The sequence below is a fragment of the Thalia democratica genome, chromosome 9 (genome assembly GCF_965202585.1).
Source record: "Thalia democratica chromosome 9, ktThaDemo2.hap1.1, whole genome shotgun sequence".
Lineage (NCBI taxonomy): Eukaryota > Metazoa > Chordata > Thaliacea > Salpida > Salpidae > Thalia > Thalia democratica.
This window is the reverse complement of record NC_139173.1, coordinates 26,044,660-26,071,585: the sequence shown is the minus strand read 5'-3', so window position 1 is coordinate 26,071,585 and position 26,926 is coordinate 26,044,660. Positions and strand designations below refer to the sequence as shown.

At 29.1% G+C, this 26,926-nt stretch overlaps 7 protein-coding genes and 1 long non-coding RNA gene across 8 annotated transcripts; 7 read left to right on the top strand and 1 right to left on the bottom strand.

The window, feature by feature from the left end:
• Positions 1 to 1,173: 1,173 nt before the first annotated feature.
• LOC145844609 (uncharacterized) lies at positions 1,174 to 10,616 on the bottom strand. The gene is made up of 3 exons (XR_014370298.1): positions 10,527 to 10,616; positions 4,392 to 4,491; positions 1,174 to 1,507 (listed from the first exon to the last, which is right to left on the bottom strand). It is a non-coding gene; the product is annotated as an uncharacterized LOC145844609 (long non-coding RNA).
• A 2,400-nt stretch (positions 10,617 to 13,016) lies between these two features.
• On the top strand, positions 13,017 to 13,376 carry LOC145845127 (histone H2B 1/2-like). Its single transcript, XM_082952549.1, has one exon. The coding sequence runs from the start codon at positions 13,017 to 13,019 to the stop codon at positions 13,374 to 13,376; it is 360 nt and encodes a 119-aa protein (XP_082808675.1).
• Positions 13,377 to 18,653: 5,277 nt separating this feature from the next.
• On the top strand, positions 18,654 to 19,064 carry LOC145845126 (histone H3). The gene has a single exon (XM_082952548.1). It carries the CDS (start codon positions 18,654 to 18,656, stop codon positions 19,062 to 19,064), a length of 411 nt encoding a protein of 136 aa, XP_082808674.1.
• A 188-nt stretch (positions 19,065 to 19,252) lies between these two features.
• LOC145845125 (histone H4-like) lies at positions 19,253 to 19,564 on the top strand. The gene has a single exon (XM_082952547.1). The coding sequence runs from the start codon at positions 19,253 to 19,255 to the stop codon at positions 19,562 to 19,564; it is 312 nt and encodes a 103-aa protein (XP_082808673.1).
• Positions 19,565 to 19,746: 182 nt separating this feature from the next.
• On the top strand, positions 19,747 to 20,127 carry LOC145845124 (histone H2A). Its single transcript, XM_082952545.1, has one exon. The coding sequence runs from the start codon at positions 19,747 to 19,749 to the stop codon at positions 20,125 to 20,127; it is 381 nt and encodes a 126-aa protein (XP_082808671.1).
• A 164-nt stretch (positions 20,128 to 20,291) lies between these two features.
• On the top strand, positions 20,292 to 20,651 carry LOC145845123 (histone H2B 1/2-like). Its single transcript, XM_082952544.1, has one exon. The coding sequence runs from the start codon at positions 20,292 to 20,294 to the stop codon at positions 20,649 to 20,651; it is 360 nt and encodes a 119-aa protein (XP_082808670.1).
• A 5,277-nt stretch (positions 20,652 to 25,928) lies between these two features.
• Positions 25,929 to 26,339, top strand: LOC145845122 (histone H3). Its single transcript, XM_082952543.1, has one exon. It carries the CDS (start codon positions 25,929 to 25,931, stop codon positions 26,337 to 26,339), a length of 411 nt encoding a protein of 136 aa, XP_082808669.1.
• Positions 26,340 to 26,527: 188 nt separating this feature from the next.
• LOC145845120 (histone H4-like) lies at positions 26,528 to 26,839 on the top strand. Its single transcript, XM_082952542.1, has one exon. The coding sequence runs from the start codon at positions 26,528 to 26,530 to the stop codon at positions 26,837 to 26,839; it is 312 nt and encodes a 103-aa protein (XP_082808668.1).
• The last annotated feature ends 87 nt before the right edge of the window (positions 26,840 to 26,926 follow it).

Genomic DNA, 26,926 nt, shown 5'->3' with positions numbered 1-26,926 from the left:
TAATAAGTTTTAATTTTCTTCTTTGCCCTTTTTATTTTAAGTCGTAATTTATTTAAACCTTTAGATGGTTTTGTATTTTTATGGTATAATACTATAGAATATACCGATATTTGTTTTAATTAAAAAATATTATATTTTGAATATTAAAATTTCAACTATTAATATATTTAAGAGAAACTGTTTGAATTAATTGTTATATTTAGTTGAAGATTAAAGATTTTTTTTTATACTAGATAAACTTGGTTTGGAAAAAAACTAACCTTACAAATACTTAAATACGATAATTTTTAATGACAGAATGTCATATAAAATAACAACTTAGTAATTATCTTATCTTTTTTGATAAATAGTTTTAGATAAGAGAATCTCTCAAAAAAATTTTTTTTAGTCAATCACTTCTATTTTTAAGTTTGTCAAAAATCTTAAGTTAAACTATTAAGATATCTTTACTCTAGTTGTTAGACAAAATAGAAACTAACACAGTATTAAACAATATGATACTAAATTTCTATTTAAAAAGTTAATTCTTAAGCACTATAATAATTTAAAGGGAAAACACATAAGATGAATAAAAAAACATATTTAAAAAAAGTAAAAAAGTTATTGAAACACAAAAAGTTTTTAGACTGAAAAATTAAATGCTTTTAGTTGAAGAAAAATTACATTTATTCAATTATTAGCAGTTTAATCAAAAAATGTGAAACTAAAAAACTACTTAAAAGAGCACTTCTAAAAGTAAAATTCTTATTCAATTAAAGATAATTAAAATAGAAAAACAATTAAAAACAGTTTATGATTAAATTTTTAAAAGTTGTGGTTTTGGCATAGTTATCAAATAAATGTTTCAGTGCATCAAAAACACACACAAATAACCATAATCAGAAAACATATTTTAACCTGAGAATATTATTTATTCAATTATTTTAGTATTATTTATGCAAGATAACTAAAAACAAATACGTTGTTATAATGTAATAAAAATATTTTTTATGGTAAAAATAAAACTTGCGCACAAGTATTTCGAACAAGTTATAAATTGAAAAATCTTTATAAAACTTAGTTTATGTACAAGTGAATTTTAATAAATTGTGAGATTTACTTTGTACAATTTAGTTTAATACTAAAAATACTATAATTAATATTTTTAAAAACAATATAAAACGTTATACAGTAATTAAAACTTTTGATAAAAAGTGACAAATTTTTGAATAATAATTGAAATAAATGAAAAAATATTTTAAATAAAGTATCAAATAAAAAACAATGTTAAAACACAGCTTACACATATTTCAAATGTTTACAATGATGATTTAATAACAATTAATAAATATTGATTACAAAGTAAATTCATTAAAGTTTTAAGTATCAAATTTTTCATGCTAAACTAATACACGTTAAAACTTCGCTGGACGCAAAGTGTGTTAAAATACTAACAGTAATGACAGAAATTTTTGTTCCGAGGTGTCGATCAAATTTTCCTTCTCCGTTGTTGTTAGACGTCTTCATGCTACAACATAATAAAAATTGTTAGTTTTAAACAAAACAAAATTAAATATTATCATGACTTATTCTTGGAAAATTATGTAGGTTTTTTTCTATTCGGTACTTACATAATTTAACTTCAAAAACTATGCAATGAACTTATTACGCATATTACACCACAAACTAATATTGTAATACGCATCATTTAAGTTAATTATTTGTTTGTGCTTGTATTGATCTCTGTAAAGTTTAGTAGTTCAATTGGCTGAAGGGTTTATAATGTTTTTCATTCATTCATAAATTTCTAATTGCAAGTTTTAATTAGAAACTTATAACAAAAGCAAAACTATGTAGTTGAAACAATTCAAACTAAACATGTCTAAACTCATACACACACTTTCTGTTGGGTACTAAGTATGCGAATGTTCATAGAGTTATCAGTTTTTAGAATTGTTTAAAAAAATTAAGTTTTTTTTGCATTTTAAAATCCATAAAAAAATTTTAACTAAAAATTTTGCTACTCGGCTACATTTATGCACATGGTAAGTTGTATATGAAAATACAGTTAATCAACTAGCACTACGTTTACATCTGTAATTACTATTAAAATGGAAGAAAACATGAAACGTTTATAAACCATACCAAGCTAGATTTAAGTCTTAAATTAAAACAACAAGGATAATTGTTTCAACAACCTTGGCAGAGATATATATATAAGTGTGCATTTTTTTTCACTGAAGCTTTTTTTATATTTACTAGGATAAATTGAATTACTCATCAGAAGATAATATATAACAAACAAATAAACAAATTTTGTAAACTAATATTATAAGCTTAATATGTAAAATACTGCACAGCAGCTATGGTGGAGCTAGAACAAATTTTTTGTTTGTTATTTTTAAAAAAAGAAAAAAAAAGCCTTCGTCACCAAAAACTGTTATAATTTGTTATAAACTAGCCTGAGTTTATTGATTATCTTAAGACTTTTTGAGCGTCCGAGATATATGCTTTAACCTTAAACTTTATATAGTCTTTATTTTTTATTAACAACATGACTGCAAATATATACTTGTACATTCTACATCTGAGTTTCATTTTCATAATCGCTAAATTAGCAGAAATTAAAAATACAATTTCCCCTCTTTGCTAAACATTGCCACGATACATTCATTATCAATTTATTTTTTTGCTTCTTGATAATTAAAATTACCCACTTTGGAAACCTCTGCACTATATTAACATAAAATCATTTATGCATTACTTTATAAAAGTTTCCAAAAATCTTATAAAAATTAAAGGTTTTAAAAAGTGTTTAAACGAATTCAGAGCAATCAAGTTTATTTTTTATATTAGTTCTACACCATACCTTCAAAATATATTACAAACAACTAAATCTGTTGGTTAAACAAATAAAAAAATATTTATATAAAAGAAACACAAAGAAAATGTCTTTTTTTACAAAACAACAAACTACAATAAGTTTGTAACACAAATTACTTCTTAACCTAAACTACTATTGCTATCATCAACAATTAATTCATAATTATAGTATTCTAGTTTCTAGTAAAAAAAAATATTTTAAGTAAAGTTAGCTGCAAAGCAGAGCATTTATGGGTTAATTTAAATCAAATTTATAAATTCAACAAAAATAAAAGAAATAATACAAGTTAACAAAAGATTAAAAAATAAATCTACATATAAGTTATAACATAAAACTATTTTTCACCTCAGTTTAAAAAAACCAACTACTGTGAGTTTCTCATGTTTAAACCAATCTAGTCATAGAAACTTAATCTCATAAAGTATTTCAAATAAACTAGTTTGAGTATTCTGAGTATGGGGCAGCCCTTTAATGTGCATTTCTTAAATTCCTTAACTACAATTTATTCAACTTTAAGTTACTAAAGCAACGTTCTTATGGATGTATAAATCAAAAGTGTTATTTTAAGAAATTTGAAGCACTGCAGATTTGTTTAAGCTATCTGCTGCACAGCAAAATTGTAATAAAAATAAATGCTTTATTTAGGACATACTAATTTTGAAATATGACAGTAAAAGATGTGGTACAAGTTTTGATTACAAGAATTATTTCCAAATATTTTAATTCCGCTAAACTAAAACATAATTATTATAAAATCAAACAGCATTACCAAAAAAAATTCGAAAAAATAGCAGCTCTAATGTTTTAAAGTAACAATAAATTCTTTATTTTACATAAAAGAATAAGTTAAACAAAATTATGTCTACATAAGTCGCTAAACATCAAAGGTATATAAACAATTTATGATAAATTAAAAAAAAAATTGAGCGCCGTACTATAAACATAATGCATGAAATAATTTACTCTTTTAAATTAGTAAAAATAAATTTAAGTTTAAGTAAAACTATCTAAAATATCAAAAAGTATATGTGCTCGCCATACAAACATTTTGTTTATATCTATAATATAAAAGCATAACTGTATGTTACTTAAAAATAACAAAATTTAAAAAAAAAATGATAAAAATAAATTTATATCATTATATAGAAATTTCTCATCAGCAAAACTGTTTACAACTATATAAATATAACTTAACTAAATAAATTAAAAACATTATGTATATTAAAAATTTTCTGTTTTATACACTTTTTAAATTTTAATGATCTTTTTTTTTTGGATTTAATTAAAACAACTACTTTTTTATAAAATACAACAAAAGCTGAAACTTTGTTGAATTGTTTTTTATATCAGTAAAAATAAATTTTAAATAAAATAATAACATTTTTATCAAAAAAAACAAAGTGATTTTTCTAAATTGTTTCAACACAAGTAAAAAAATCAATGACAGAATATCATTTTTTTTTTTTGTTAATAATTAGTATTCTTTTTCAATAGCACAAATTTAGTCAATACAAAAAAAATAACTTACACATAACTGCTTATTTCTCACAAAATTTCCCAGATTGAATGTAACAAAACTTGATGGTAGTAATGGAAGGCTTCATTTAAGTCTCAAGAATCCATCATACCTGAATAAATAAATAAATTCAAAAATTAATATAATTTAACTGTATATGACTTTCTAATTATCAAAATACTTTGAAATTTAATATGTTTTAATTAAGTTGTGTATTATTGTTTAAATTATTACTTAAAGATTTTAATCAAAATTGCTAACAGGTTTTTAGTTTAAAAATAATAATTACAAAACATTTATAGTTTGAGTAAAACAGGTAACAATGGCTTAGAAGTAATAATAATTCTTAAACATAAAATCTTATATAAAACTTAATTTTTAAAAATTATCTTGTTTATTTTATCTAGCATTATTTTTTTTCACTTTTATTCGAATTTAGCTTAATACTTTTTAAGATTTTCTAGACTTACTAAAATATTAAGTCTTAAAAAACTTTTAACTTATCAAGTAGTTTAATTTACTTGCTTTTAAATTTATTTGTTAAATTTCAAAATATTTTTTTATTTGATTTACTACCATAAAATCAAAAGTACTACTGGAATTTAAATTAGGAATAAGTTTTATACGACATAAGTAAAATATGTTTTAATCAACAAGCATAGGCTAATTAAAGTTAAAATATTTACATCTTCCAAAATAAGTACCCTGAAAAAAGGTTTTATTTGTTTACAAACTAATTAATATTTTTTTAAACAAATTTTTAATATAGCTTGTTATTTATTACTATTTTTTATAGCTTAACAGCTTGGTCCAACTTACTTTTTAAGTATTGTCAAACTTTGTAGAGTTCTATATAAGCTACCAAATACTTTTTACATTCAAAAAAAAAATTAAGCTAGTTTTAAAGATACAGGAGGTCAGAGTTGGCAAGTTCCTTATGGTACCTTATGGGAGGATCAATTCAGAAATACAAAAAAAGAAAACTTAAGTCAAAAGTCTATCTCCTTGCACAGTTTTAAGTCAATCTTCTTCAAACTTTTGCAAGCTCTTCTTTAAAAACTTTTATTTGAATGTAGGAAATTTTCTAATTTCCTTTATTTGAAAAGGTTCCTTTTTTACACAAAAAATAGTTTTTGGTGTTTTATTCATAAAATGTTTATTTATTCAAAAATATCTTTAATGTTCAAAAGATGAAAACTATAAAGGAATACTTCCTAAAACTAAGGTACTTATCTCAAAAAACGTAGGAGATAGATTTTTTGTGATTTTCATTTATACACTGTGTTAATATTTTTCTCCGTAAGGACCTACTGACTCTAATAGGTTACCTCAAAAACTAATTTCAAAAATCTGTAAAAAGTACCTTGTAGCTTAGCTTAAACTCTAAAAAGCAAAATAAAGTTAATTAAATTAACTAACTCCACTTAGATTTCCATTATGGTCTTAGTCTTACATTTTATTATATGTTGCCTTTAGATACCAAGTATACATAAAAATAAAGTTGTCTACAGCAATGTTAAATTAGTTTCCATTTATAACTAATATCTTTTATAAAATTAAGTTATAACCAAAAAGTTTAATGAAATATAGTTTGACTGTAATTTTTTTGGCTAATTAAATACAGGATTGCTGAAGGTTTTTAGTAAATATTTTCAATAAACACCTTAAATAAGTTTTTTGATTCATTTTTAGTATATAGTTATAGTTATAAAGTAAAATTAAACAAAAGTTAAAAAAACTTTCTTAAATAGTATAACAACACTAAAAAGATACTGTAAAGCTACTTTTTATGTGTTTACAGATAAAATTAGGGGAACGGGTCAAAATTGCACGAGGGGACTAAATTGTACAAAGACAAAGTTGAACTAGCGCACAAAATTGTACAATTTTGCACCAAGGATCATTTTTGCACAAGAGTAAACAAACAGAAATATATATATAAACAGAAAAAACTAAGATATAAATAAACAAAAAACCAAAGGAAAAAAATAGCTACTGACCAAGGGTTAGGGGTAACAGTGATAAAAAAAATAATAATGAAAAAATAAATAAGTTAGCGACCAAGGTAACAGTGATAGAAAGAAAAAAAAAAGTTAGCAACCAAGGGTAACAGTGATAGAAAGAAAAAAAAATTCAACCCGTTCAAAAATGTCTTTGTGCAAAATTGCCTGCTTTTTCAAAAGTGTCTTTATGCAATTTTATCTTTGTGCAACTTTATCTTACATACTTTATCCCCTTGTGCAAAAGTGTCTTTGAGCAATTTTGTGCCCTTGTGCAATTTTGTATGTTTGTGCAAACTTGACAGCTACCAAAAATTAGATGATACAAATATTTTTTCTATCTTTAAGATAGATTTTGATATATAATTGAAATTTTATTATTTAACATGTAAAACTAGTTTAAAATTCCAGGTTTTCTTTTGCCTAAATTGTCAAACCTTATTATTGATAAATGCAATAAATAAAGAATTTTTATTAGAAATAAAAAAATAATTAAATAAAATTATTGAATAAAAAAACTAATTAATAATAAATAAATTGTATTAAAAAAAAAGCTACTGACTGAGGGTAAGGGTACAGTGATAAAAAAAACTATTAATAAAATAAAAAAACTAAGTTACCGACCAAGGGTAAAGGTTAGGGGTACCAGGGTATTAGAAAAATGAGAAAAAAATAATTAGTTAATAAAAATAATTTAAACAGTAAATTTTTAAAGAACTTTTTAAGAAATACTTTTGTTTTTTTGGTAAAAAAACTCTCTTCAAAATCTCTTAAAAATTTAGTGGCCAAATTGGTTTTTTTAAAAGCTATAACTGGGTGTACTTTATATGAGCTTGTGATATTTAAGTTTATAATCTGTCTTTAGCTTTATAAAAGATACTTAATTATGCAAACAACTTCAAAATTACTATTCATAAATGGTACTCTGATAAGTAACTTAATGTTCAGACACATATTTTTTAGAACTCATTTAAGAATTAATAAGTGGTATTTTAAATTGCATGTTTAAATGTCCTTTTTTTGTATTTATAGGGTTCGTGCGCGAAATTCCTTTTCATTTAGCCTGACAGAGATCTATTTAGCCTGACATTTTTTCAAAGTAGAAAAAATCACCTTCAGAAGGCATTTTGGGTATCGGGGGGTCTTAATTAGCAAATTAACGCAATAAAAGTATTCCCAAAACTATTTTTAAAGAAATAAAAATTTTAATGAATTATTTTTCAACATCTATCAATCGCTTACTCAGCAACTTGAATATTTTTAACTGGTCATTATAATTTCTGCTTCAATGAATTCATACCATAGCTTATTATTAGAGAGCATGATTTTTTTACAACACCAGTTGCAGTAGAAAGCTAATTTACTGTAATCGCATTTTTTTATCCATTCAGAATACTCTTGATTTATCAACCAACTATCAATGAAATAAGTTTGTCTCAAATTAACTTTTGACATAATGCTATCACTTAACTAAATATAGTAAATTATCTAAATCTGAAAAATATAAACGTTAAATTTACAATAAGTTTATCATATACCTGTTTTTAAAAAACATGCTTTTATCACTTATTTTGAACTTTTTAAATAAAAAAACTAAATTTTAAAATAAGCTTCATTTTGCTAAGTAAAATTATCTGAGGGTTATAATAAACTGAAACATTTTAAAAGAGTAAAATAAAAATTACTATCAACTCATTAACTTGCAAAATATGATTCTACTAATTATGAAACTTATATCTTTAAGCTAAGTTTTAGTCTTGTGAATACCTCTAATAACTTTGAATAAACAGAAAATAAAATATACGAACAATGCTAAGAGTATTAATCTAAAAAGTATTTGGTATAAAGCCTTTATATTAGAAATTAAAACAGTTTAACCAACTAAGCTCTGAAAAACAAAGCTCATGTAAACAAATTCAGACAAACAGCTAAGTTGTTGAACTAAACTGTAATGTTTAAACTGTACTTTTTTAGGAATTTTTATAATTATGATGTATATAATCTCCTAAAAACAAAATAATGAAGACTCTTAAAATCATTTTATAGATTCAACAAAAGGTTTTAAGCACTTATTTTTACAAATACTGACTGATTTAGTCTTTAATAACTAATTCTTTATTTAGAAATAAATTCACATCTCAATTTGATCTTAATTAAAAAAATTTCATGCATTTGAACTGACAAAAACTGAGATTCTCAAATTTTTAAACATAAAAACTGATTTAGCCTGACGTTTTTCAACTTTTTTCAAAAAAACTGATTTAGCCTGACTTAGCCTGACGCGCACGAACCCTGATAAATTTAGAACAAGTTAAGATTAAGAAATCATGTAAATTAAAGACATAAAATTTTTAAAGAAATTAATATTGGTTTTTATTTGAAAGCTTTAAAGTAACTATAAGTAATTTTTTATGAACCAGTTTTTTTTTGTCAATTTTCTTGGAAATTACAAAAATTAACTAAACTTTTATTTTTAAAAATTGAAAAAGTTTTGAGCATTGAAAATTTCAATAAAGGATTATTTATATCTAAATTTTTATCTGTTGTCTTTCCCATTAACAACCCAGTTGAAGTGTGTTGATTCGTTGACACACAGAAACATATGTTGGTAGAATAAAGGAAGATTACTGTATAATTTGTTTTTATTTATATTCCAGTGAAGTTACTTCACTAGGATCTTTTGTTAGCAAACAATTAAACCTATATTTTGAACAATTATCTAAATTTTAATAATAGTATATATAGTATAATAATAACATTTAAGATATAAATATTTGAAAAAGATTGGTTTTAAGTAGAAAATATATTTTTACTGAAATAGAATTTTCTATGCGCTTAGACTCAATAGAAATATATAGATGTTAATTATTAAAAGCTTTTCAAAAAAAAAATAAATAAATAATTCTAAGCCCCTTAAGTTCAAAAATATCAATACTTTAGTTTTACATTTGATATTTTAATAATAATAACAACACATCTTATGTTTAATTAAATTTTAGGATAATTTTTTTTTTTAAAGCTTTATAGAGTTGTGACTTTTTAGATAAATTAAATAACAATTGTACTCAGTGATTGTGACTTGACTCTGACATTTTAAAGTGCAATAATACAAATTCTTATAAAAATGTACATGAGGCCAAGCAAAAAATAATTTAAAATAATTTAAAATAATAATAATACACCTAAAAGTCTAGTTAATAAGATTATAATGATAAAAAAGAACTTAAAAAAAAAAAAAAAAATCTATAGCAACAAAAAACAGAATTTCTTAGAAAAAATTGAACCCAAAGGTCTAACTAATAAAACTGTGATGATAGATAAAAACAAACTTTTGAAAAAATATTCTAAAAAAGGGAACTCAGAATAAGTTAGTTGTTTAATAACTAGTATTACAGAACAATGAAAGTATCAGGGATTGTACTCAAATTTTTTTTTAACTTAGATTGGCATACCAAATTGAGCTTATAATTGTATGAAAATAGTTTGTAGGTTTAATTGTAGCACAATTATTAAATGATTTTTTAGTTTTTTTTTAACAACTACAGACATATTTAAGATTTTACTTTCAGAATGCTAGCCTAGTGCTGGGCTAGAAAAACCAAATGTTGATTTGGAAACAAATTCAAAATTGTATAAACTTTTCAAAAAATAAACTCAGTTCTCTCAAGTTTCTTTTAAAATCTTGGGAATTTTCATTGAAAAATCCTGAAATTTTGCCAGTATTGCCTTAATTTAACAAAATCAAGTTTTTATCAAGTAAGAAATTAAAAATATTGTCTAAAAATAAAATTTTTAAAGTTCTTTGAATAATTCACATGTATTTAAGCATTTGAACTAACAAAAGCTAACATTTTATTGCCAAAATTAAAATGACATAGCTTGACATGTATTAACCCTGAAGTATTCAAACAGCTTTATGTATTTTTATAAACATTTTGCTTACAAATTGCTTCTACAACATTAATTTTTAATCTTCAGTTTTCTTTGAAATAACTAAAGAGATTTGGCACACAAAACTAAGTACCATTTGAATTATGTACATTTTAAAAACTAACTACATTGTTGATATAGTTGATATGATTACAAAACTTATATTTTAAATTTATGTATTGTACTTTTTGTTAAAATGCAATTAAGAAACACTAACCATTATGTGATCTACCATTCAGTAAAACATCAATCCATAAAAAATAAAATTCCATCATCTAATGTGTATTCAATACATTTTAAGTGACTCAATATTTTTTTAATTCTTTAAATTGAATAATTTGAGCTCTTTGACACAATGTGCTGTTCAATCTTCGTACAATACACATTCTCTTCTTAGGTGCCGATGAAGGAATAAATTTGTGTATTATACAAAATATTTATTATATAAAATATTATATGTTTAGGTAAAAGGGGTTAATAAACTGATATAGATTAAAAATTAATAAATGCTAACTCAGCAAATATGGATACTGTTTACATTTTTTCAAGTTACCCTCTTATGATAGTATAGTACTTTGTTTGTTAGCCAGTAGCTAGGTCCAACATTAAATTTGAAACGAAATGAAAACAAAATAACTTAGTTTTATTTTCAAAGCATTGTATAAAACAAACATTTGATTACTTATTTAATGTGCACAGATAGTTTTTTTTATTAACCAACAGCTTTTTGAGAACCACTAAGCATTTTTATTGGCAATTCTTTTTAATTTGACACACTAAAAGCTGGTATATAATTATCAATTTATAAACTTAAGGTCAAGAAAAACAGTTCTTTAGACCAAATTTTTATTGATCATATAGTTGTCATTTGTTGTGATGTATAAAATAAATTTATTTATAAATAAATTTGTAAAACCATGACATACTAAGTTTCAGCTTATAAAAAAATCTAACGTTTATGAAAGTTAACACTTACTAAACATAAAAGGTAACAAAAAATCCAAACGGTCTATAAATGTATCTCACAATAAATAAAACTGTGTTTAGAAACAGCTATGATAAAGGTACCAATTCAAGTTTTTGCTTTGTAACTTTCCAGCTATTTAGTAATATCTAAAATTAGTTATAGATAACAATTTTTGAAATAAATCACACCACATTTTACATTAATTTGACAAAATTTTGGTATAAATATACTTAACATCAGTAAAAAGATAATAGTTGTTATAAAAAATACACCATTGTAAGTATGCTTTAATAATTATTTTAAGTATAAAAATCAGCAGTAAAAAACTAAATCACCTTATTTAAAGCAACAAGTTAATACAAAAAACAGAAAAGACACAGACATGAATTTTTTAAATGGTGTTCTAGTTAAAATTTTTGCTTTGTATGATTTTATTTCAAAAAAATATTTTATTACGTTCTCACTGAGATTTATTTTATAGTAAAAGTTATGTTAGTATTTTTATATGAAACATAACATGTCAGAATATATACAGCTGATTAATTTGTTCAAGTCTTAAAATAGCCAAGTAAATGTAGAAAAGATCCTTATTTTTAAATTGTGGTAGAATTTATTATAAACCACAAATGCAAATTAAAACTCATTCTACTTGTTTATTATAAAAAATGCAAAAATATTTAAGGTTGTCATGAATATTAATATAGTATATAAGTAAACATATCATAATATAAAACACTTTATTCTATCAATAAATGACAGCCTAGTTGAAAAACAAGTTGTTTAAGAAAATAATAAATATGTGGTGTATTAAAGTAGTTACTTGAAAAACTTTTATTAGTACTATCAGTTAAATCAGTTCTATAATGAACCAAGTTTTTATTTTAGAACTTATCCTTTTGCTTTTCGCGCTACAATAAACTTTGATTAATATTGTTGTAAATTGTGTTTTAAAGACTTGTTTTTCGACTAAGAAATTGAAATTTTTAAGAAAGCTTAAATGTAATAATAATTGAATAGAACTTTTTAAATAGAACTCAAATGAGACGTTTAATTGGACTACTTTTTGTTTGTAGGTGTGTTATAGATACTAATTTGTTTGAAATGTTAATAAGCCCTAAAGAATGAGATTATTGTACAACCTATTTAAAACAAGTATGAATATACATTTTCTTTAAATGTTACTTATTAAAGCTAGGTGAATGATTTTAAGATTTCTGGTTTAATTTAAAGTTTATAATTAAAGGTAAAAACTGTAAACGTTATGCATTTTTAACTTTAATTACAAACTTGAAAAAACATAGATTTGCTTAGAATTACGTTAAATATAGATTTATTTGTAGTGCTTTTTTAAAGTAATAAATTACATGTACATTTATAATAATTTACAGTTTTACAACTTTAATATGTAAAATTTTCTCAAAAAATATTATAAAGTAGTGACGTAACATGAACTTTAACATTTTTAAGGTAAAACTCATGAATTCATAAACAACTAAACTTTAAGGGTGGTAGGTGGGGACGTGGTGGTTTACTCAATAGCGCCGCCAGTGGCCAAATCGGGATAAAAAGACACTGTATGAAATTAATAAGCGGCCAAAAAGTAAAACTAAAAAATCTTACCAATTTTTCATATTTCTCTTAAAATACGTCCGTAACGAAATAGTACAATATAGGAAACTGCTAATTTGCATAATTTTTCAGCATATAAACTGGCGCCGAGACAGAAGTCCACACATCATCATGACAGCAACCAAAGGCGCGAAGAAGTCAGTAGCCAAGACCGCTCCGGTCGACGGCAAGAAGAAGCGAAGGAGGAGGAACAAAGAAAGCTTTGGCATCTATGTGTACAAAGTTTTGAAGCAAGTGCACCCCGACACCGGAATTTCCAGCAAGGCAATGGGAATCATGAACTCATTTGTCAACGACATCTTCGAGCGCATTGCAGCAGAGGCTTCACGTTTGGCTCATTACAACAAGAGGTCAACTGTTAGCAGCCGCGAAATTCAAACTGCTGTCAGGCTCTTGCTCCCCGGCGAGTTGTCAAAGCACGCAGTTTCAGAAGGAACTAAAGCTGTTACCAAATACACCAGCTCAAAATAAACGCTAAACAACCGGTCCTTTTCAGGACCACCATTTGAATAGAACCAGCTGTTCATGTTTACTTAAAGTACAAGAATATAAGCTTAGTACAAATAAATTCTTATTTGTGTAAATTAAAAACTCATATACTTGAATGAACACACTTTTTTTTTGTTTCAAATACTTTATAAACTTGTAACTCGTTATATTGTAGAAAAAGCATTGCATTAGTCTAAAAACAGTAGTAGTGCTTGTAATCAAATGGTTTGTAAAAGATGTTTAACTAACTTGATTTTGTTGTCCGTAAGATTTTTCATCTGAATACTTTTTGTACAAAACACTTGTTTTTATTCATTTGCTGAAGTTCTGTTGAAACATTCAATAAATAAGTGCTTACAAAAAAGTATCATCTTTTTAAACAAAAATGTATATCACTTATAACATGCAAAAACTTAGTTGTAACTTTATTTTAAGTTGTTGTTGATTATTAGTAACACAACCGAGCTTTAACTTTTTAAACGAGTTCTTCTTATCAACTTAACTGCAATTGAAGCCATGTAACACGTTTTAAAAAGTTACGAATACATAAATGAATACAAAAATGGTTGTTCAAGACAAAAAATTACAGATGTGTTTTTCAAGTAAAATAACATATTCCTTCTTTCAAAGCTAACTTCTGTTTAGCATATTCAAGAAACATTTTCAATTCAAAACATAAACACACAAAACAAACCAGCTCATTGGTTGAAACTTGGTAAAACACAAAAAAGTAACTGCTTGTACTTTTTTAAGTAATTTATTATTCTAGTTTTCAAAGTAAAAGGTACTTGTTTTAACTAGATATGAGACAACTTACTGACCTTTAACAACTCTAGTAGTTTGTTGAAAGTTATGTTTCTACATATCTAAAGTAATCAGGACCACCAGTTGATTTAAGCAGCTACTAATGTCGAGTAAACAGTGTCAAACAAGCTTAAACTAAGCGACAAAAAAATGTACAAATTTATATCTACATTGTGCGTGTTGGTAAAAAGTAACAGTTAGTGTGTTTCAATAACTTCTAAATAAACTTTCTAAAGCTGAATTTCTCTGTTTTTGTTTCTACTAGTTAGTTACACTTACTTTAGTTTTTGTAGTTCTACTTGACATTTTAAACTACTTTTGATAATGTAGAATAAGTTTTTCTGCTTCACTAGTATTTAAATGTTAGGTAAAAATGTTTTTTAATGGGAATTTTCTTGTTTAACTTATTGTTTAAACAAAACTTATTCTAGTTCATTTTACTTTGTAAACTTGTTTTTCAAACACTCAATAGATATTTGTTGTTAGTTTAATAAAAAAATCAATCTGTCACTAAATAAAAAATTATGCTTAAATAAGACATTATATTAAATGAGAAGAAACATTTACTTTGCTTTGATACTAAAAATGCTCAATGATATTTATTTAAGGTCTGATTGTCAAATAAGTATTAGTTTTACTTATCAGAATGCAAATGAAACAATAAAAAACTGTTTAAAAGTTGAACAGTAATGTAAACAACAGTGATTGTTTAAAACAAACATACAATTGAAATAATCTTTCTGCTTACAAAGCTCATACTTGTTTTGTTGAACTCATTTTTTCTGTGGCTATGACAAATAACGACATGATTCCAAGGTAAAAATGGAACAGCTTGTTACCATTTTTTGTAACTCTTTTTTAAACTATGTATGAGACAACTCAAAACGACGATACTTGTTTGTTTTAAGCTATGTACTTTTTGAATCTAAAGATTAGGTGGATCACCAATTAAATACACAAGCTACTAATGACTACTAAACTCAACAACACAAATACACACACTTAATCAACTTTGTGGTGAAAAAGAATCAAAAAACAATTTCCCTCCAAACTATAAACCCATTATTTATTAAATACCTAGCTCGCTACAATTTCTCTACTGTACTTTTTTTATGCAACTGTTAAGAAAGGAACTCTAGCTAGATAACTGCTCTAATCCTTACTTTATTGCTTACTATTGTCGAATGCTTAGTGAAAAGCTTTAACTAACTTGAGTGTCTTTTTCGTGGCCTTTTTCCTTTTAACTTTCTTTTCCAAATAAAACTTATTCTTATTCATGCTTACTTTGTGGACATTTTTTAATTCAATATTTCATTTGTTTTTTAGTTTATTAAAAAAAACTGTGCCTACGTCACTGTAAAAACTATTTTTATTTTTCAATGAAAATAGTACGCTTAAACAGAAATAAAACTTTGACTTATTAACTGAAAACGTTTTAAACTGTTAATAACAAACAATGTTTAGTGTCCTTAAAAAATACTGTTCAATTACAATTAAACTACAACTGAAACATGCTTAGCAATTCAAAACTGGTGTAACACATAAATGTAAACAACATCGTTTGTTCAAAAGAAAGAGAACGCTATTAACAAGTACGCAATTTACAAAACAAAATACCTTAATAAAATGATGAACTTGTATAAATAAATCTTTTATTTTACAAAGCTTACATCTACTTACTTGATTTAAGCTTTCTAATCTTGTCAAGCATATGAAATAAACCAATTGATTAGCTGAAACATGGTACAAAGAAAAGAAGTAAAAAACTTGTTACCACTTGTTTGTTACCCTTAAGTACGCTATACATAAGAAAGCAAAATTACTGTAACTTGTTGCTTTAAGCTGTGTAGTTTTTATAAATGTAAAGAAGAAGAAAAATTGGACAAAGCAAGACAAAAACTTTTTTAGCCTTCATTTTTTTACAGCCTATTATGTGACAGTACAAGTTCCATAATAGGCAAACTACAATGTAAAACTTTGAATCAAGCAAATACTTTGTTTTATATGGTCTATAATTGAATAAGATAACAGTTACTTTGCTTCAAGTTTATATGTTATTGCTACAACAGCTATGTTCTTAACGACATCCGAGAATAAAATGTAACTTATCCTAAGCTGTGTTTTTAACTACATTAACAGTAAGTTAGAGATAACTAGTTACGAATTTCGAAAAGCAAAACATTTAGTCAATGAAATCAATGGTACAGAACATTATGATTAATCTAGGTTGAGTAAACTAGGAAATTACTATTAGCAGTAAAGCAGTTAAAACACATGTTTAACTTGGTAAACACTTCAATCGTAAACTTTAAAAAACAGTACTGTTGTTGTTTCAAAATATGTGTCAGTATCTATGTTGTTTCGACTGACTTTAAAACTTTATGAGAAGTGACAAAACAAAGTTTGAAAAAAAAACCTAGTTGCATTATTTTCCAGTTAAAAAGTTTCAAAGATAGATTGAAAGGTTATGAGTGCTGATTGTAAACAAAGCTTTATTCAAACACTAAGTTTGTCAATTTTACTTCAAAACTTTTTCATTTCGATTTTCTTACTCGATTTTATTTTGTATATAATGCTGCTTAAAAAATAAACCAACCTCTTTTTTTACGTAAAATTTTTCATCCAAAAGATATCAGCTTTTGTTTAAGTTCAAATTTAGTGCTAGTGTTCATAAGCTTTTTCGACTTATTTACTTCTTTGAATTTAATTAACTTTATTTTGTTTGAAAAATTTACAACCAAATCCATTTGTTCACTTTTATCAGCACACTTTATTCGGTTGAAATCTGCAAAGTTAAAGTTCTTAGTTTGATCAAGGTTTAAGTTTAACGAGCAAAATCGCATCAGTTATTTTTTAAACTGTATAACAGCTTGAATCAGTTGTTTGAAACACCAATTGAATGTTAAACTACTTACCTGTTAAACTAGTTTTTCATATACACTGGAAAATAAAATTTGTGTTTAAACGTAGTTTACAACTTTCAAACAAGTATCATCATAGTTACTGTACAGTACGTTTTTGAAAGGTTGTTTGGAAAACATTGTTGTAAGGTAAGTTACTAGTATGTGCAAGAACAAAGTTATCTAGTTGTCTGTTTAATAAAAGTTTTGAGTACATTGCTTATGAGTATATTGATTATGAGTAATCATAACTAGTAAAGCTAAACAAAATGAACTCTTTTATTCTTTTGAAATTACTTTTTACACATTAGTTTAAACTGTAATTAACTTGAACATACTTGATAGAACTTACGATTAACAAAACTCCATGAAATCGATATAATGAAACTTTGTTTAAGTTTGAGGTAAAAAAAAACCTTGTGCTTTGTTAAAACTTTATTACTTTAGGTGAGCGGCAAAGGAAAACTCAGTCGGGAGTGTGTTAACATGTTTTGTTTCATTTATGTTTTTCTTAATGTATTTAGAGGTGTGCTGTAAGATACAGGCTGTTATTTCTGGACTTTTCAAACTAATGCTTTAAAAAAAATTACTTTTAGAACAAGTTAGATATGGTTTCTTTCTTACTGGAACTTTTTCAACATTCGTAATAAGACAACTAAGTTTTTATAAGCATATATGTGTTAAACAAACATGCTAATGCAAAAATGCTAAGAAGTAAAAGGTACCTTGCAAAGCATAACTGCTCGACAGTCAATTCGTCACAGTCAGTAACTCTTGCAAGTATCGTTTTGGTCGCTTTATTATTCATTCATCATGTCTACCACAGCAGTAGCAGCAGTACCAGCGCCAGCCGCAGCCAGGTCCTCCAAGAGACCAAGCGCCAAGAAGGCAGAGCACCCTACTTACAGGGAAATGATTAGCTCTGCCCTTGGAGCAATGAAGGAACGAAAAGGTACATCCCGCCAGAAGATACAAAAGTTTATTGCGGACACCTACAAGCTTGACCTCACAGCTTCCAATTCTCACTTGAAGAGAGCACTTACCAGCGGCGTGACCAAAGGTGCTTTTCTCCAGACAACTGGAAAAGGCGCTTCTGGCTCGTTCAAGCTTGCTCCAATGCCAGCTGCTGGGCCCAAGAAGAGGACAAAGAAAGTAGCTAAAAAGCCAGCAGCAAAGAAGGCCGCAGCTAAAAAACCAAAAAAGAAGTGTGCTCCCAAGAAGGCTGCAAAAAAACCAGCAGCCAAAAAGCGACCTGCTAAAAAGTGCGCTCCTAAGAAGGCAGCATCTAAAAAAGCTGCAAGCAAGAAGAAGAAAGTAACCAAGAAGAAGCCGGCAGCCAAAAAAGCATCCAAGAAGAAGAGCTGCAAAAAATAAGTTGTTCTTTTACCCAAGGTCCTTTTCAGGACCACTCAAACAAAATATAACGCAACTCGAAATGCATAAAACAATGCTAAGTTGAAAATATGCAAATTAGACTACACAGCGGAATCGCTCGCGTCCGTGTCTATGCGAACAGTATATAAACTGTCTTGCAACAAACAGTTTTATCATCAAAATGGCTCGTACCAAGCAAACCGCTCGTAAGTCAACCGGAGGCAAGGCTCCAAGGAAACAGCTCGCCACCAAGGCCGCTCGCAAGAGCGCACCCGCTACCGGAGGTGTGAAGAAGCCTCATCGCTACAGGCCCGGCACAGTTGCTCTGAGAGAAATCAGACGCTACCAGAAGTCAACTGAGCTTCTTTTGCGCAAGTTGCCTTTTCAGCGTCTGGTACGTGAAATAGCTCAAGACTTCAAAACTGACTTGAGGTTCCAAAGCAGTGCCGTTATGGCTTTGCAAGAAGCAAGCGAAGCGTACCTCGTTGGTTTGTTCGAAGATACTAACCTTTGCGCGATCCACGCCAAGCGTGTGACAATCATGCCCAAAGACATCCAGCTCGCCAGGAGAATGCGTGGCGAAAGAGCTTGAGCGTTAGCTAAAACCGGTCCTTTTCAGGGCCACCTTAAAACTTTGACAGTGAGAAAAACTTAACCGAACGAAAAAATGTAAGTTAAGAGACTTTTTTGAGTATGCAAATTAGTTAGTAGTAACCGTACGCGTCCGTAACAGCTTGTATATAATCTCGACGCACTGACGAAATAAGTATATTCAACAACATGTCTGGACGCGGCAAAGGAGGTAAAGGCTTGGGAAAGGGAGGTGCTAAGCGCCATCGCAAAGTGCTTCGCGATAACATCCAAGGCATCACGAAGCCGGCAATCCGCCGTTTGGCTCGCCGAGGCGGAGTTAAGCGAATCTCGGGACTGATTTACGAAGAAACGAGAGGCGTCATGAAAGTTTTCTTGGAAAATGTTATTCGCGATGCAGTAACATACACAGAGCACGCCAAGCGCAAGACCGTCACAGCACTCGACGTCGTGTACGCACTCAAGCGTCAAGGAAGAACCTTGTACGGCTTCGGTGGCTAATCGCTTTTAGCAAACCCGGTCCTTTTTAGGACCACCTAATTCAATATAAAAGTTTTACAACACTTTTGACAAGATTAAGCATTAGCTATGACATATGCAAATTAGTTTTTCGTTCGACGCGGTTAGGTATGAGTTTTATAGTGAGCTGTGCAAGCTATCATCACAATCATTCGAACAACAAAATGTCAGGACGTGGTAAAGGATCAAAACTCAAATCTAAGCCGAAGAGCAGGTCTTCCCGTGCAGGACTGCAGTTTCCAGTCGGTCGCGTGCACCGCCTGTTGCGCACCGGCAACTACAGCCAAAGAGTCGGAGCTGGTGCTCCAGTTTATCTGGCTGCCGTTCTCGAGTACTTGAGCGCAGAAGTGCTCGAGCTTGCCGGTAACGCTGCTCGTGACAACAAGAAAAGCAGGATCATTCCTCGCCATTTGCAACTAGCTATTCGCAACGACGAAGAGTTGAACAAACTTCTCGGAGGCGTCACAATTGCTCAAGGTGGTGTTCTTCCAAACATCCAGGCAGTACTATTGCCTAAGAAGACCGCTTCAAAAAAGTCAGCCTAAGTTAAAAAAAAACCAGGTCCTTTTCAGGACCACCAAAATATTTACAACAAACGAGAGAATTGTGAAGTGAGAGAAACCAGCTATCGTTCGCGTACGGAACTATGCTAATTTGCATAATTTTTCAGCATATAAACTGGCGCCGAGACAGAAGTCCACACATCATCATGACAGCAACCAAAGGCGCGAAGAAGTCAGTAGCCAAGACCGCTCCGGTCGACGGCAAGAAGAAGCGAAGGAGGAGGAACAAAGAAAGCTTTGGCATCTATGTGTACAAAGTTTTGAAGCAAGTGCACCCCGACACCGGAATTTCCAGCAAGGCAATGGGAATCATGAACTCATTTGTCAACGACATCTTCGAGCGCATTGCAGCAGAGGCTTCACGTTTGGCTCATTACAACAAGAGGTCAACTGTTAGCAGCCGCGAAATTCAAACTGCTGTCAGGCTCTTGCTCCCCGGCGAGTTGTCAAAGCACGCAGTTTCAGAAGGAACTAAAGCTGTTACCAAATACACCAGCTCAAAATAAACGCTAAACAACCGGTCCTTTTCAGGACCACCATTTGAATAGAACCAGCTGTTCATGTTTACTTAAAGTACAAGAATATAAGCTTAGTACAAATAAATTCTTATTTGTGTAAATTAAAAACTCATATACTTGAATGAACACACTTTTTTTTTGTTTCAAATACTTTATAAACTTGTAACTCGTTATATTGTAGAAAAAGCATTGCATTAGTCTAAAAACAGTAGTAGTGCTTGTAATCAAATGGTTTGTAAAAGATGTTTAACTAACTTGATTTTGTTGTCCGTAAGATTTTTCATCTGAATACTTTTTGTACAAAACACTTGTTTTTATTCATTTGCTGAAGTTCTGTTGAAACATTCAATAAATAAGTGCTTACAAAAAAGTATCATCTTTTTAAACAAAAATGTATATCACTTATAACATGCAAAAACTTAGTTGTAACTTTATTTTAAGTTGTTGTTGATTATTAGTAACACAACCGAGCTTTAACTTTTTAAACGAGTTCTTCTTATCAACTTAACTGCAATTGAAGCCATGTAACACGTTTTAAAAAGTTACGAATACATAAATGAATACAAAAATGGTTGTTCAAGACAAAAAATTACAGATGTGTTTTTCAAGTAAAATAACATATTCCTTCTTTCAAAGCTAACTTCTGTTTAGCATATTCAAGAAACATTTTCAATTCAAAACATAAACACACAAAACAAACCAGCTCATTGGTTGAAACTTGGTAAAACACAAAAAAGTAACTGCTTGTACTTTTTTAAGTAATTTATTATTCTAGTTTTCAAAGTAAAAGGTACTTGTTTTAACTAGATATGAGACAACTTACTGACCTTTAACAACTCTAGTAGTTTGTTGAAAGTTATGTTTCTACATATCTAAAGTAATCAGGACCACCAGTTGATTTAAGCAGCTACTAATGTCGAGTAAACAGTGTCAAACAAGCTTAAACTAAGCGACAAAAAAATGTACAAATTTATATCTACATTGTGCGTGTTGGTAAAAAGTAACAGTTAGTGTGTTTCAATAACTTCTAAATAAACTTTCTAAAGCTGAATTTCTCTGTTTTTGTTTCTACTAGTTAGTTACACTTACTTTAGTTTTTGTAGTTCTACTTGACATTTTAAACTACTTTTGATAATGTAGAATAAGTTTTTCTGCTTCACTAGTATTTAAATGTTAGGTAAAAATGTTTTTTAATGGGAATTTTCTTGTTTAACTTATTGTTTAAACAAAACTTATTCTAGTTCATTTTACTTTGTAAACTTGTTTTTCAAACACTCAATAGATATTTGTTGTTAGTTTAATAAAAAAATCAATCTGTCACTAAATAAAAAATTATGCTTAAATAAGACATTATATTAAATGAGAAGAAACATTTACTTTGCTTTGATACTAAAAATGCTCAATGATATTTATTTAAGGTCTGATTGTCAAATAAGTATTAGTTTTACTTATCAGAATGCAAATGAAACAATAAAAAACTGTTTAAAAGTTGAACAGTAATGTAAACAACAGTGATTGTTTAAAACAAACATACAATTGAAATAATCTTTCTGCTTACAAAGCTCATACTTGTTTTGTTGAACTCATTTTTTCTGTGGCTATGACAAATAACGACATGATTCCAAGGTAAAAATGGAACAGCTTGTTACCATTTTTTGTAACTCTTTTTTAAACTATGTATGAGACAACTCAAAACGACGATACTTGTTTGTTTTAAGCTATGTACTTTTTGAATCTAAAGATTAGGTGGATCACCAATTAAATACACAAGCTACTAATGACTACTAAACTCAACAACACAAATACACACACTTAATCAACTTTGTGGTGAAAAAGAATCAAAAAACAATTTCCCTCCAAACTATAAACCCATTATTTATTAAATACCTAGCTCGCTACAATTTCTCTACTGTACTTTTTTTATGCAACTGTTAAGAAAGGAACTCTAGCTAGATAACTGCTCTAATCCTTACTTTATTGCTTACTATTGTCGAATGCTTAGTGAAAAGCTTTAACTAACTTGAGTGTCTTTTTCGTGGCCTTTTTCCTTTTAACTTTCTTTTCCAAATAAAACTTATTCTTATTCATGCTTACTTTGTGGACATTTTTTAATTCAATATTTCATTTGTTTTTTAGTTTATTAAAAAAAACTGTGCCTACGTCACTGTAAAAACTATTTTTATTTTTCAATGAAAATAGTACGCTTAAACAGAAATAAAACTTTGACTTATTAACTGAAAACGTTTTAAACTGTTAATAACAAACAATGTTTAGTGTCCTTAAAAAATACTGTTCAATTACAATTAAACTACAACTGAAACATGCTTAGCAATTCAAAACTGGTGTAACACATAAATGTAAACAACATCGTTTGTTCAAAAGAAAGAGAACGCTATTAACAAGTACGCAATTTACAAAACAAAATACCTTAATAAAATGATGAACTTGTATAAATAAATCTTTTATTTTACAAAGCTTACATCTACTTACTTGATTTAAGCTTTCTAATCTTGTCAAGCATATGAAATAAACCAATTGATTAGCTGAAACATGGTACAAAGAAAAGAAGTAAAAAACTTGTTACCACTTGTTTGTTACCCTTAAGTACGCTATACATAAGAAAGCAAAATTACTGTAACTTGTTGCTTTAAGCTGTGTAGTTTTTATAAATGTAAAGAAGAAGAAAAATTGGACAAAGCAAGACAAAAACTTTTTTAGCCTTCATTTTTTTACAGCCTATTATGTGACAGTACAAGTTCCATAATAGGCAAACTACAATGTAAAACTTTGAATCAAGCAAATACTTTGTTTTATATGGTCTATAATTGAATAAGATAACAGTTACTTTGCTTCAAGTTTATATGTTATTGCTACAACAGCTATGTTCTTAACGACATCCGAGAATAAAATGTAACTTATCCTAAGCTGTGTTTTTAACTACATTAACAGTAAGTTAGAGATAACTAGTTACGAATTTCGAAAAGCAAAACATTTAGTCAATGAAATCAATGGTACAGAACATTATGATTAATCTAGGTTGAGTAAACTAGGAAATTACTATTAGCAGTAAAGCAGTTAAAACACATGTTTAACTTGGTAAACACTTCAATCGTAAACTTTAAAAAACAGTACTGTTGTTGTTTCAAAATATGTGTCAGTATCTATGTTGTTTCGACTGACTTTAAAACTTTATGAGAAGTGACAAAACAAAGTTTGAAAAAAAAACCTAGTTGCATTATTTTCCAGTTAAAAAGTTTCAAAGATAGATTGAAAGGTTATGAGTGCTGATTGTAAACAAAGCTTTATTCAAACACTAAGTTTGTCAATTTTACTTCAAAACTTTTTCATTTCGATTTTCTTACTCGATTTTATTTTGTATATAATGCTGCTTAAAAAATAAACCAACCTCTTTTTTTACGTAAAATTTTTCATCCAAAAGATATCAGCTTTTGTTTAAGTTCAAATTTAGTGCTAGTGTTCATAAGCTTTTTCGACTTATTTACTTCTTTGAATTTAATTAACTTTATTTTGTTTGAAAAATTTACAACCAAATCCATTTGTTCACTTTTATCAGCACACTTTATTCGGTTGAAATCTGCAAAGTTAAAGTTCTTAGTTTGATCAAGGTTTAAGTTTAACGAGCAAAATCGCATCAGTTATTTTTTAAACTGTATAACAGCTTGAATCAGTTGTTTGAAACACCAATTGAATGTTAAACTACTTACCTGTTAAACTAGTTTTTCATATACACTGGAAAATAAAATTTGTGTTTAAACGTAGTTTACAACTTTCAAACAAGTATCATCATAGTTACTGTACAGTACGTTTTTGAAAGGTTGTTTGGAAAACATTGTTGTAAGGTAAGTTACTAGTATGTGCAAGAACAAAGTTATCTAGTTGTCTGTTTAATAAAAGTTTTGAGTACATTGCTTATGAGTATATTGATTATGAGTAATCATAACTAGTAAAGCTAAACAAAATGAACTCTTTTATTCTTTTGAAATTACTTTTTACACATTAGTTTAAACTGTAATTAACTTGAACATACTTGATAGAACTTACGATTAACAAAACTCCATGAAATCGATATAATGAAACTTTGTTTAAGTTTGAGGTAAAAAAAAACCTTGTGCTTTGTTAAAACTTTATTACTTTAGGTGAGCGGCAAAGGAAAACTCAGTCGGGAGTGTGTTAACATGTTTTGTTTCATTTATGTTTTTCTTAATGTATTTAGAGGTGTGCTGTAAGATACAGGCTGTTATTTCTGGACTTTTCAAACTAATGCTTTAAAAAAAATTACTTTTAGAACAAGTTAGATATGGTTTCTTTCTTACTGGAACTTTTTCAACATTCGTAATAAGACAACTAAGTTTTTATAAGCATATATGTGTTAAACAAACATGCTAATGCAAAAATGCTAAGAAGTAAAAGGTACCTTGCAAAGCATAACTGCTCGACAGTCAATTCGTCACAGTCAGTAACTCTTGCAAGTATCGTTTTGGTCGCTTTATTATTCATTCATCATGTCTACCACAGCAGTAGCAGCAGTACCAGCGCCAGCCGCAGCCAGGTCCTCCAAGAGACCAAGCGCCAAGAAGGCAGAGCACCCTACTTACAGGGAAATGATTAGCTCTGCCCTTGGAGCAATGAAGGAACGAAAAGGTACATCCCGCCAGAAGATACAAAAGTTTATTGCGGACACCTACAAGCTTGACCTCACAGCTTCCAATTCTCACTTGAAGAGAGCACTTACCAGCGGCGTGACCAAAGGTGCTTTTCTCCAGACAACTGGAAAAGGCGCTTCTGGCTCGTTCAAGCTTGCTCCAATGCCAGCTGCTGGGCCCAAGAAGAGGACAAAGAAAGTAGCTAAAAAGCCAGCAGCAAAGAAGGCCGCAGCTAAAAAACCAAAAAAGAAGTGTGCTCCCAAGAAGGCTGCAAAAAAACCAGCAGCCAAAAAGCGACCTGCTAAAAAGTGCGCTCCTAAGAAGGCAGCATCTAAAAAAGCTGCAAGCAAGAAGAAGAAAGTAACCAAGAAGAAGCCGGCAGCCAAAAAAGCATCCAAGAAGAAGAGCTGCAAAAAATAAGTTGTTCTTTTACCCAAGGTCCTTTTCAGGACCACTCAAACAAAATATAACGCAACTCGAAATGCATAAAACAATGCTAAGTTGAAAATATGCAAATTAGACTACACAGCGGAATCGCTCGCGTCCGTGTCTATGCGAACAGTATATAAACTGTCTTGCAACAAACAGTTTTATCATCAAAATGGCTCGTACCAAGCAAACCGCTCGTAAGTCAACCGGAGGCAAGGCTCCAAGGAAACAGCTCGCCACCAAGGCCGCTCGCAAGAGCGCACCCGCTACCGGAGGTGTGAAGAAGCCTCATCGCTACAGGCCCGGCACAGTTGCTCTGAGAGAAATCAGACGCTACCAGAAGTCAACTGAGCTTCTTTTGCGCAAGTTGCCTTTTCAGCGTCTGGTACGTGAAATAGCTCAAGACTTCAAAACTGACTTGAGGTTCCAAAGCAGTGCCGTTATGGCTTTGCAAGAAGCAAGCGAAGCGTACCTCGTTGGTTTGTTCGAAGATACTAACCTTTGCGCGATCCACGCCAAGCGTGTGACAATCATGCCCAAAGACATCCAGCTCGCCAGGAGAATGCGTGGCGAAAGAGCTTGAGCGTTAGCTAAAACCGGTCCTTTTCAGGGCCACCTTAAAACTTTGACAGTGAGAAAAACTTAACCGAACGAAAAAATGTAAGTTAAGAGACTTTTTTGAGTATGCAAATTAGTTAGTAGTAACCGTACGCGTCCGTAACAGCTTGTATATAATCTCGACGCACTGACGAAATAAGTATATTCAACAACATGTCTGGACGCGGCAAAGGAGGTAAAGGCTTGGGAAAGGGAGGTGCTAAGCGCCATCGCAAAGTGCTTCGCGATAACATCCAAGGCATCACGAAGCCGGCAATCCGCCGTTTGGCTCGCCGAGGCGGAGTTAAGCGAATCTCGGGACTGATTTACGAAGAAACGAGAGGCGTCATGAAAGTTTTCTTGGAAAATGTTATTCGCGATGCAGTAACATACACAGAGCACGCCAAGCGCAAGACCGTCACAGCACTCGACGTCGTGTACGCACTCAAGCGTCAAGGAAGAACCTTGTACGGCTTCGGTGGCTAATCGCTTTTAGCAAACCCGGTCCTTTTTAGGACCACCTAATTCAATATAAAAGTTTTACAACACTTTTGACAAGATTAAGCATTAGCT